The sequence below is a fragment of the Apodemus sylvaticus genome, chromosome 7 (genome assembly GCF_947179515.1).
Source record: "Apodemus sylvaticus chromosome 7, mApoSyl1.1, whole genome shotgun sequence".
Lineage (NCBI taxonomy): Eukaryota > Metazoa > Chordata > Mammalia > Rodentia > Muridae > Apodemus > Apodemus sylvaticus.
Window position 1 is genome coordinate 101865678 of NC_067478.1, and position 12722 is coordinate 101878399.

Genomic DNA, 12722 nt, shown 5'->3' on the forward strand with positions numbered 1-12722 from the left:
GTGGTTGGAAGAAATTAAACCTGGGTCGTCTGCAAGAACAGCAAGTGCTCTTAACCTCTAAGCCATCTCTCCAGCCCTATGGAGATCTTTTTAAAACAAAACTGGATTTTGCTGTATGGGTTTCCATTTGACTTCTCATTGTATGATAAACCTGAAAGGCTTAATGATAATCCCCAAAGAACTCTGTGATCTCCCCCAATACATCACTGCATACCTCAGCCCTGTCACTACCCACCAATGGGCCAAGATGGCTTGCTCTTGGCTGCCGAGCACACAGTATTTCCCAGCCTGGAGCTGGACTCCAGGAATGCAGTGCGATGCTGGTCCCTCTAAGTCTGCCATCGTCACCCTTCACCTCTTAGCAAGCCTTCTATCCAGTATATGCAAATCAGCCCCTGTCCTGTTACTCTCTCTTTTTGCACTATGACACTTACTTGTTTGATATTGTTTTACATCTTTCTGTTCATCTCTCCCTTAGATTCAAGTCTGCCAAACATAGGGAAATCCTGCTTTTCCTTAATGTAGGAAACACACCTGAAGTTCACTCTGTATTAACTTCTAAATGAATTAATCATGCATAGTTTTTATGTGCATTAAATATACAAGTATAGTTGTACAAGAAGACTTCCGTAGAACAACGTTCTGTAGACTCTGTGTTCCACAATTCCCTAACTATGTCCCTCTGGATTATATTATTTTATGAAGGTAGACATTTTCCTATTGCAAATTCTGTCCTAATCCAACAGTTTCAAGACATATGTTTTTCCATCTTAATATATAGCTGGGCACAGTGGCATATATCTAGAACCTCAGCACTTGGGAGAGGATGAGGCTGGGCTGCACAGAAACCCAGTCTCAACAAAACAACCCCTTCCAAACATCCCCACACCACCCTGCCCCAAATTGGACACTTTGTTGTTCTTGAAAGAGGAGTCAGAAGCTATTATACTCACACCCTGGCACCCACCAGCCTTCATGCAACCAATGTCAGTAGCCTGCTCCTCACTTCTGCACAGGCCTGGCCTGGTCCTGTGGGTTGTCCCCACCTCCTACCGGGCTCAGAGACCGTAAACAATTGCTAAGCAATGCAAGGGAAGACTGGAAAAAAAAAAAACTGTCATTTCTCTCTGAAAGAGAAATTTCAATACAAGGTTGGTGAGCATCTACAGAGTCTTGCTAAGGGGCCAAGCAGAACTGTCAAAGTTCCTGCTGATTTGATCAGAAAGCTCATTAATTTCCATGCGATGTTCACTTCAGAATAAATATAAACTAACAGGACAGTGCAGTGTCAAGACTTGCAGACAGAATAGCAGTGATATGGGAAAATACCCAAGAATGTAACACTTACTTTGAAAATACTCAGGGTGTCCAGCATGGTGGGATAACCTGAAATTCCAAGCCTGGGAGGCTAAGTTAAGATAGCCAGTTAGTTTGAAGATAGCCTGGGCTACATAGTGAATTCCAGGTCAGCCAGGCCTATATAGAGAGATGCTATATTTAAAAAAAAAAAAAATATTTGGGGCTAACTGTGCCTGTTACTCATGTACCAGTGGGGCATAATTTTTTATTAAGCTCTAATTAAATGTAAAGTAGCTCCTTGGATGAGGATAAAACAATCATTTTAATCAATTTTATGAATAGACTATAATCGAAAAACTGATGACAATTTTTTTAAAAAATTAATCTATTTATTTTATGTTTATGAGTACACCATTGCTGTCTTTAGGCAGACCAGAAGAGGGCATCAGATCCCATTACAGATGGTTGTGAGCCACCAAGTGGTTGCTGAGAATTGAACTCGGGACCTCTGGATGAGCAGTCAGTGCTCTTAACCGCTGAGACATCTTTCCAAGTGACAATTTTCTTAATGAAGAACCTTAATAGCTGTTATGTTTTAAAGTCAGGAAACACAATATCACCACATTCTAAGACAACTAGTTCTTTCTGTTTTCACAACTGTTTGAGCAGATTATCTTTGAGAGTTCTTGAATATTTTTTTTGTATTGGTTCAGAAATATTCATACTCTATAATGTAATGCTGTAATCGAAGTCTCTGCTTTATTTTGTTGTTGTTGTTGTTGTTGTTGTTGGTGGTGGTGGTGGTGGTGGTAGGTACTACACCCGCACAAGGAGGGCAGGGATATGTGGACAAAGAGGTTAGGAGAAAGTCTCTCAGGAGCTGGTTCTCTATTGCCACCTGTGGACCCAGGGACTGAATTTGACGCATCAAGCCTGTGTAAGTGTTTATCTCTACCCACTGAACCATCTCACCAGCCCTGATTTTAAAACCTTTACCTTCTTTTTCTGCTAATTCAAACTAACAAAGATAGTAACTCATACTTCGTTGGTTTAGATCTTTGTCTTCTGCAATGTTGAGAATTCACCCCAGAGTGTGCCACACACAGCAGGCAAGCCTTCTCCACCAAGCTGTATCTTGAGCCCTTTACACATTTTTTTAAATTATTGATAAATTATTTAAAGATGTCTTTACTATTTGTTTCTTCCAGTTGAGCCCTATTTCTGCAGTTCTCCACCAGCATCTAGTGAGGCCGGACGTACAAAACACTGCTCCTGCTTTCACATCCAAACGTGAGTGATTACAAAGACCGCTTCCATTCAACTGTTTCCTTTTTATCTGTTTTGGTTGGTTGGTTGGTTGGTTGGTTGGTTGGTTGGTTGGTTGGTTGAGCTCTCTCTCTGTCTCTCTCTCTCTCTGTCTATCTCTGTCTGTCTGTCTCTGTCTCTGTCTCTCTCTCTCTCTCCCTCTCGCAGGGTCTCACCATGTAGCCCTGCTTCCCTGTAGTTATAGCCTGGCACTGAACTCTGCCTCCCAGTACTGAGATTAAAATCATGCACCACCATACCCAGCCTTGTTTTGTTCTTCGTACTGCTAGGTAGCAAACCCAGAGCATTGCCTATGCTAGGCACGTTCTCTATCCCCGAGCCAGGTTCCTAGCTTCGGCTATTTACTACACCTTACCATTCTTTGGATCTGCCTATCGTCACCCCCACAGCTCCATCTGCTGTTTCAATGAGAGAGAGACCTGGGGGTGCAGCTCAGCAGCTCTCTACCCAGACCCAGTGGGGAGGGATAAGGGACAGAAGGTAAGACATCTTTCCATAACTAAGAAGTGTTCTTCTCACCTTTTCAGGCCTTTTTATTACAAAATGTACTGGAAGCTACTCTTGGTAGTATAAACCTGTAATCCCAACAGCTAGGAGGGAGCAGGAGACCAGGGATTCGAGGTTACTCCTCAGCTACACAGTGTGAGTTAGAAGCCAGCCAGAACTACAGAGGCCCTGTCTCTATGGTTCCTGATAGACTGACCACAATCTAGTGGATGCCTGCCCCCACAGCACAAACCAGAATCAATGTGTTATTAATTGTTTTTTTAAAAGATACAAATTTGGGGGGGGGGTAGGGAGATGCAGGCAGCTCTGGAATAACTTAATGGGAGGAAGTGGGAGTAACTATGACCAAAACACATTGCATGAATTACCAAAGAATTAATAAAAAATATTTTTAAAGACCCTAACGCAAAACAGACAAAACTTCTGTGTCAGTTGAGCACAGTAGAACATGCCTATAATATCAGTATCAGTATGAGGGAGACCAGGCTAGGCACGTTTTAATTTAAGGGCAGCCTGAGCTGTGCAGGGGGGGCCATAGGCCTGGGGTGTCGCCAATGGGTGACTGTCAGGTAAAAGTACGGAAACTCAACCCCTGCAATGCAAGAGAAAAAACAAAAACAAAAAACCAGAATGTTCATGACATAGCGAATCATAGCACAATTTTTATTATGTCATTGAGTTCATAAATAAATTCTAACAATTATCCTCAAAAATTGTTTCTGAAATCAGAAGCCAACACATAAAATTCTTTGAAAAAATTAAATTTTTTAGATAAAGAAATCTTAGGCATACATCTGAATCTCACTTTATAAAATCTCCCATTTCACAAGTAACTCTTCCTTAGTACATACACTGGCATTGGCAAAGTCAGCCTCCCCTACCACCATCACCAGTCTCCCCCAAGGTGAGGGCCTCACCCCACGGTTCACACCCTGGTGTAGGCCCCTGACAAACATAAAAACGGCCTATTCCCATTCTATTTCATTGACAGGATTATTAAAAGTCCACAGTGCACAATACAGTCAGCCCTGCTTGTTCAGGGTTCCACCAACAACAGAGTGAAAATACATGAATAACATTACCATCTGTACTGAAGCCCATACATTAGGCATAATAACTATTTACATAGCATTTATCTTGCAGTAGATATTATAAATAGCCAAGAAATTATCTGAAATGTGCGTGAGGACATGCATGGGCTCTATGCATACAGATATGTAAGATATTTGAGCATCCACAGAGTTTTGTAACTGTGAAGGGGAGGGATCCTGGTAGCAGCAGGAAGGCTGGAGTCACTCAGTAATAGAGGAGTTATCAGGAAAGGATCCTTTTATAGGAAAGGGCCCTACTCATCACCCTGGCTGGCGGGCAGCTGCAGTCCAGTTCTGTACCTTCAGTTCCTGCTTGGGCTCCACGTTCTTTATGGTTGTATAATACACATGGTGGCCATATTGGTAAGCTACCAGGTTCTGTTCTAGGTGGTTCTGGGCTGGGCGCACAAACATCATCCAGTTACAAAGAGTCTCATCGGACAACTCAAACCACAGGTCTTCATGCAAATCCCTGTCTTTTCTGTCTCCTTTATCAAGAGAAACCTGTAACCAAAGAGAAGGTGAACTGAACTGGGGTCCCTGAGAAAGGCAATATACTTCTTAACTGCTGAGCCACCCCTCCAGACTGATGAAGCATGCTTTTCTTTTAAATATATTTTTATTTTGTTTTATGCATGTGCCTGGGTGTTTGTCTGTGTATCACGTGTACACAGTAACCCACAGAGGTCAGAAGCAGCATCAGACCCCTGGAACTGTAGTCATAGAGGGTTGTGGGCTGCCATGTAGGTGCTGGGACAAAAGCCTGCTCCTCTACAAGAGCACAGTTCTTTTGCCTGCTGAACCGTGTGTCCTCCTCTGCCCTTCCCTGTGAACTATTCTTTAACACAACACCACAGGTCAGACCCATTCCAAGACTCAAAACTGTCTGAGTGCAACTATTCCGGCACACACAGAACACTCACACCCACAGACGTCTCTGTATTCTAGTTAAAGTCTTTCTTTTGGACACAGGGTCTGGATGTGTAGCCCAGGCTACCCCGGAATTCACAATCCTCCTGCTTCAGCCTCACAACTGCTGGGATTATAGATGTGTGTTACCACACCAGCTCTAAAATAAAAACTTTTTTTCAGATAGGTTCTCATGTAGCTCAGGATGGCCTCAAATCTACTACATAGTCAAGGATGACCTTAAACTTTTGATCCTCCCGTGTCTCCCTCTTGAATGCTGGGATTACAGGGCAGATGAACATTCAACCAAGTTGCATCTCCAGCCCTCCATCATTTTGTTCAGAAGAGACGATACAGTTAGCACGGAGGCATCTGCCTTCCATGTCAGCACTTGAAATCTGTACGTCTGAGGCCAACTTGGTCTACATAGAGAGTTCTCGTACAGCCAGGGCTACACAGAAATGCTCTATCTCAAAAAAAGTTTTTTTAATTAAAATAAACAAAAGAGAAAATACACCAAGCCCTCTATTAAGAGTTTAACTTTATGTTCTCCTTGGTCCCCCAAAAAATTCATGTGGGAATCCTATAACCCTGATTCCTCAGATGTGACTACTTTGGAGTCAAGACCTCTGAAGGGGTGACTAGGCTGACACAGCATCATCAAGGCCGGCTATAATCCAGTAAGCGGGAGCATGAACACAAACATATGGGCGGGAGAACAGCCTGCTGACATCTCCGGCAGCCTTCTGAGAAGTACGTTTCCATTATTTAAGCTGCCCTGCCCAGCAGGTACATGCAGTGTGCACATGTGTGTGCATGCATGTGAAGACCAGAGCATGAAACTGGGGATATTTATTTATTTATTTATTTATTTTTGAGACAGGGTCTCTCTGTAGCTCTGGCTGTCCTGAAACTTGCTTTGTAGACCAGGATGGCCTCGAACTCAGAAATCCACCTACTTCTGCCTCCCGAGTGCCGGGATTAAAGACATGCGCCACTGCCCAGCTTCCTCAACAGCTCTTCTTTTATTCCCTCAGGCATCTTTCAGATTGCAGCTAGCTACCCAGCTCCAAAGATCCCATCTCCACTTTCAGATTTCTGGAGTGACTGGAGGGTCATCTTAGCTACTAGGCTTGTGGTTGTTGCTGTTAGTATTATTTCTTTTATATGTGTTAGTGCTTTGCCTGCATGTGTGTACACCACATGCATGCCTGATGCATGTGGAACCCCGAAGTCAGCACTGGATCGTTTAGGACTAAAGTTCTATGTGTTATGCGCTGCCACATGGGTGCTGAGGAGCTGAAGTCTGCTCCCATGCTTGCATGGTGAGTGTTTTGTCTCCCCCCCCTCCCCCCTCAACCCTGCATTGTTTTAAGGTGAAAGCCCAGCACAGCACTTATAGCTCCCGAAACCACCTATCTGCAAACACTCATGCAGTGTCTTGGGCAGATGCCATTGGCATCTCTGGCTCACTGAGGATGCAGAGGCAGCTTCCATGTAAGCAACTTAAAGCATGAGAACAAAACTAGCAAATAACGGGTACGACCTGGAAAAGAGACTCGGGGCAAATAGAAGTGAGTGTTGGAAAGTCTTAACAGAACAAGTGCAGTGGGAGAAAGCCCCAGTTACCTTGAGATGAATGTAGCAATCTTTCAGCTCTGATCCCCTGACCAGCGGCCCCTCCACGGGGCCAAACTGGGTGCGCTTGGGAATCCGTCTTTTGGAGAACACTCCTCCGAGGAACCTGTCTATGTAGAGCACCAGAGGCAGGCTGGCTCTCGCCCGGGTGAGCACAGGCCGGTTAGGGATCGGGTGTAAGGGGCCGTGCTTGGGACACACAGAAGAGTGCGCGTTGTTACACTCCTCACACCCTGCGAGAGAAAGAAAACTTAAAGAAAAGTCAGATGCCGTGACATCTCTTGAAACAATGAAAAAGGTGCTGACCTAAAAATAATGCCACACCTAAGTTTTCAGGCCAAATTCAGTTACCTCCTACAAGGATGCTACTAGCAATCTACTGTAAAGTATTACCTCTCGTAGCCCAGTAAGAATACTGTAATTCCCCCAACATCATGCTAACCCCTATGCCTGCTAAAAGTAATATGCAACTCGTGACAATCCCTGCTGGACAGTGGTTCCAAACAGTAGACACAATGTACAAGTCAATTATAAGAAAACAGTGAAAAGCTTGTTAGTGACATGTTGCGAAATCTGATGAGACAAAATTATTTCAATAAAGCTGTTGTAGAATCAACCCTGACAATACAGTTTAATCTACTTCCTCCCCGTGAGTCTGAGAAGCTATGACACAGGGATGGTCTCAGGCAAACAGAATGCTATTCACCTCAGGCTGCATGGCCTGAGGAGCTAAAATGAGTCTCCGCAGGATCCCGCCTTTCTTACTCAGATAGCAACATTAGCCCAGTCTCGGCAGGACACACATTTTCTATCAATGATGGGATTCGGAATTTGCCTCAAGCCAGGAATGCTCCTGCCCTTTCCAAGAGGAGCCCAGATACTCGGGGTCACAAATCAGAGACAAGCAGCCAGGCCAGACAGAGGTCATACTCATCACACCCCTCCCGCTCTGGCTATGGAATACCTGAGTTAGGTATTTGAAGTTTCCACAATTCTCAACTAATGCAGAGTGACTTTGTATTAATATTGGTAAGATAAATAAATTTCAGCGTATTTGATTAAGGAGCTGCCTTAAAAACCTATTCAAAGAAAGAGAAAACTAAGTTCTTTGTCACGTGAGGCTTACATATGGATCTGAGTAGTGCCCCAACCAGACAGGAGAGCGGTATGAAGCCACACAGCTGCTCACTCAGGAGAATGAGGTCAGTCTGCCACGTGGGCAGGAAAAGCCACAGAAAGAAACAATGAACTGGAAGGGAAACATGGAAGCCTGAGCAGGCAGGACAGAAGGGACATTCAGGGTGCGGCGTCCCACCCAGAGCTGCCGTCAGCTCACAAAGAAGCCAGCCTAGAAAGGCTGTGGAGCACCGCTGTGCAGTAACGCCTGAAAACCTCTAAGTATTCTCAAACAGTCCGTGAAAGAGACACAGCAACACAGCGCAGAGGCCCGACCTAGGCCAGCTCACTGTAGCTGTTAAGAGCCTCCCCCAGCCCCCTGTGCAGATGCCTGGTTGTCCCCTCACTTGACCCTGGGAAGGATCTCTTCTGGGTTTCAGGTTCTTTATCAGTAAACACACACACCAAAAAAAACAAGAGTCGGGACCTCCCTCTATGGGCTGCTGGGAAGACAGAGATGATGTGCCGCTGTATGGGTCGGGCATTGCTGTGCACATGACCACATTCGCACACATCTTCCCAGCAACGTCCAGTGCCTGCACTTACACAAATCATGGGGGTCAAAAGGCCGGGGTGGGTCAGGCTGCCAGTCATCTACATCCGTGTCTTCAGCATCCTCTTCTTCCTCTTCTTCTGTATCCTCATCCTCATCCTCTTCTTCTTCCTCTTCCTCCTTTGCGTCTAGTCTGGCAATGGGGTTCTGCAGAGTTGCCAGAGCGTGGGAACCATCCACACTCTCAATGGAAGGCAGCACCTGGTTATGCACAGGGAATGAGGCTTGGGCAGAAGCTTAGGGACAAGGCAAGCAGGCAAACTAGGAGCCACATGCATGCACAACAAAGACACTCTTGACAATATATATTTTTACACTAGTTTTTTGTAAGGCTCTGGAAAAAAACAGGTTATATCCACAGGCGACTTTATCCATGCGTCTAACTTCTTTCAGATGTCTAATACCCTTGGCTTCTAAGCTCAATTCTCCCTCTCACCTTCCAGTTCATATCTGGGCAGACTGAGACAACCCTGACACACACCAGTAGTAAGAGGTTCAAATCTAGTTCCATGCCTCGCTTGCACAAGACAGGTCACACTGGCTTAGTGGATCTGCCCTACCTCCCAAGAGACTTCAGGTGCACACAAAGCATCCTTCCATTGCCCCCTGCAGGGGTTGCTTATGAACTCTTTAGTCTTTTTTTATCTGAATGAAATCTGGGGCAAGGGTTCCTCCTTCCTTTTAAAAGTGACTACACCATGCAGGGAAAGGAACATATGGCTTTTTCAATTACTTTGCTTTTCTAGGAACTTGTGTTGTGCAAGGCACATACGAGCGCGGGAGTGGGTCACTTGCCTCTCCGCATAGATGCAAGTCAGACAGCAACATTGGATTGCTGCTTTTTTTTTTTATCACTTTCCATTTTTTAAAAATCATTATTACATATGATGAACATTACATGAACATGTACATTATTACATGTCTATGAAAGCAGGTGCCCACAGAGGCCAGAGGTACTGGATCCCCTTGAAGCTGGAGTTATAACTAGTTGTGAGTTACCTGATATGAGTGCTGGGATTTGAACTTGGATCCTCTAGCAGAGTAGTATATGCCCTGAACCACTGAGCCATCTCTCTTGCCACATCTTAATTTTTGATACAAGGTCTATGGTTGACCTTGAGCTCATGATTTCAGCTACACTGGCTGGCTAACAGGCCACTGGTGTCTGCTTGTTTCTGACCCTGCAGCCCTGGGGTTACAGGCCCACAGAGCCACGCCCATTTATATGTAGGTTCCGGTTCCCATGCTTGTACAACAAGCATTTTTCCCACTGTGCCATCTCCCCAGCCCAGCATGTTATTTTTCAAAGACAGAATTACTATGTTGCCCAGACAAGCTCTCCAAGCTCAAGTGACCCTCCTGCCTCCCCTTACTGTTTTGCTTTGCTTTGTTTTGTTTTGTTTTGTTTTGTCTTCAGTGCTGGGAAGAGAACGCAGAGCTTTCTGCATACGAGGCAAATGTTCTAGCACTAAGTACATCCCCACTTCACTTTTCAAACTAAATACAGGGTATAACACGTGGTTAAGACAACCTCACAGCTGATAGCTCTCCTTTGAAACACTCTGAAAGGCTTAAGTGTTTTGGAAAGAATGAAAGACATGAATATTCCCCCTGCTTAAGTCAGTGTTGCAGAGAAGCAAACATTTAGGTGGCATACAAGATTAATGTTGCTCATCACACATGCAGAAAATAAATGGCACCCTGCGAAATGAGTGTTACATGCTATGCATAACCCTAAGTTCTTTGTAGCCAGTATCCTCTCTTCTGACCATATTAAACCCATGTTCTTAGTCATTTAACCATTTAACTATGCCCACTCCATTTTCTTTATCTGTCCATATGCTGGTTTCCTCTGCTAGGATGCTATTGCCTTGTCTCCCTTCAGAATGCAGCCATGTTCCCCAGGCAGCCACACCTGATACCCTGACCCTCCTGTGTTGTGAACATCTACTGCAACTGGAGACATAGTCTATTTATCCAATAGTTCTGGGCCTCAGTTCCTCTCCAGGTAGCCAGAACATTTGAGAAGAGGCTATCATATCTGCCCATACACATCTTCTGCTAGTCAGAACCTAGGCGTTTTCCCCTGAAGTTCAGTAGAAAAGTCTAATGTTTCTGTCATGTGACACAAATATTCATGAACTCAAAATTGCTAATTTATTCCATCAATTTTCACACAGCCTAACTTCCAGTTTAGTCAGCTTGCCTGTTTATTCCCTAGTGAGTTGCACATGTCTTTGAGCACAGCATCAGGACCATACTAGCATATGACAGTTACCTTTCTACTGCCAACTTAGTAGACGACATTACTCAGTAAACTTGACTCACAGATACTCAGTCTTGCTATGTAGTTCAGGCTGCCCTTTAACTTGTGAGCCTCTTGCTACTGCCTCCTAAAATCCGAAATTATGGGCATATATGTACCACTATCTTAGTTAGGGTTTTATTGCTATGAACAAACACCGTGACCAAGGCAACTCTTATAAGACTTAACTCTCTTACATTTAACTGGGGCTGGCTTACAGGTTCAGATGTTCAATCCATTACTATCAAGGTGGGAGCATGGCCGTGTCCAGGCAGGCCTGGTACAGGTGGAGCTGAGAGTTCTACATCTTTATCTGAAAGCTGCTAGGAGAAGGCTGGCTTCCAGGCAGCTAGGATGGGGGTCTTAAAGCCCACACCCACAGTGACACACCTACTCCATCAGGGCCACACCTTCTAATAGTGCCTCTCCCTGGGCTGAACAAGCCATCACAGCCACCAAACCTGGTGACTCTTTTTTTAAAGAGCCCCACGTAGACAGGCATGTTAATACGTGACTTTAATTCCAGTACTCAGCAGGCAGAGACTGGCAGAACTCAGTGAGTTCAAGGATAGCCTGCTCTATACAGTGAGTATGGATAGCCAGGGAGCTAGAGAGAGACCTTGTCTCAAACAACAGAGAGAACCATCAGAATGGTCTTGAACTCATGATTCTTGACACCACCTCCCAAGTAGCTGGGATAACAGGCATGCCTGGCCTGCGTTTGTTTGAACATGCAGTCATTTAACCTAGACTTTTACACAACATTCTATCTCTGTACCTCTGAGCCTTTCAGAACGTTTTTTTTTTTTAATGGGGGAGGGGAGGGAAGTAGGAAGATACTCTGCCTCAGCTCGAACACAGACTAGATGCTCCTGAAGGCGGGGAGATAACGGGTGGGGGGTGGGGGGGATTTCTGGTAGAGCAACCTCCTCAGCACACCCTGCAAGGAAGGAAGCAACTTCATCCCTACTCATCACCTTGAGCCATCTACTACTCCACCTTCTCTTAGCCACTTAAGCTAGATGCCAGTGTTAGCAACGAATGTCATCTCCACCGAAACACCGAATACACAAACTTCAGCTCCTCATGGAGTCTGTCTCTGTGCAGAAGTCACCAAAAAGATGCACTCAACTCAGAGTCACTCTAAAGCTACAGTGAGACACTTCTCAGTAGATGTGGCTACAAGAACTCTGGTTCGGCAAGGTTGCTGCTGGCTTCTCGACACTGCTGAGAAAACTGGCATGGAAACAGTCACGACAACCTTCCCGTCCCACACTTCAGTGTTAGCTTTGAGGGCTGATGCTGAAGCAGGTGTGAACACTGAATACTCAAAGCACAACAAGCACTGTGGGAAAAGCAGGGAAAGCATCGAAGAGCATTTCCGGGTAAGCGCCGTCTCTATGTAGACAGCACAGGCCTGAACACAGTGGGATGCTCTGCAGCATAGTTTAAGTCAAATCCCCCTGGCATTTACTGAGCTAGGTAGTATCTAAGTTCCTTTGAAGGAGGTAGTCTCAGCCCCCAAGCTGCAGACATGAAATTCAAGTTCTGCCACTACTTGGCTTTTCCACTAAGTCACAACGGCCCCTGTGGAATTTCGTCTATTCAAGGAAGGCAGCAGCCGATAGAAACACCTCCTACTCTGCCCCTCCTTGAATACTAGGCAACAAGCTAAATACATTCCTCCTGGTAATGGCCAGGCAGTGGTAAGTGACCCGTGTGTGCCTGGTTTACACAGAAGAAAAGAATTTCAAAGGAAGCTGCTAGTCCTGGACATTCCACTGCTGCACAGTCAAACAGTGAAAGGAAAAAGGATTTGCTAAACTTACTGTACACTTTCTTCTTCCCACTTAATGCCACCCTGTGATTAATTCCAAATCTATGCAATGCATTTCAGGATGCGAGTCATCTGAGAAGT

The 12722-nt window shown here is 45.0% G+C and overlaps 1 protein-coding gene across 3 annotated transcripts in view; it reads right to left on the reverse strand.

Annotated features, from left to right (window-relative positions):
* Positions 1 to 12722, reverse strand: part of Prdm10 (PR/SET domain 10) — a 109468-nt gene that overhangs the window by 53305 nt on the left and 43441 nt on the right. For all 3 annotated transcript variants that reach the window (XR_007978873.1, XM_052188762.1, XM_052188761.1), the window contains exons 5-7: positions 8493 to 8700; positions 6762 to 7003; positions 4524 to 4727 (exon numbers count right to left, since the gene is read on the reverse strand). Coding sequence is in view for 2 of the 3 variants with exons in the window: in XM_052188762.1 (XP_052044722.1) it covers positions 4524 to 4727; positions 6762 to 7003; positions 8493 to 8700 (654 nt within the window). In the remaining variant the exon portion in view is untranslated. The remainder of the gene's footprint in view (positions 1 to 4523; positions 4728 to 6761; positions 7004 to 8492; positions 8701 to 12722) is intronic.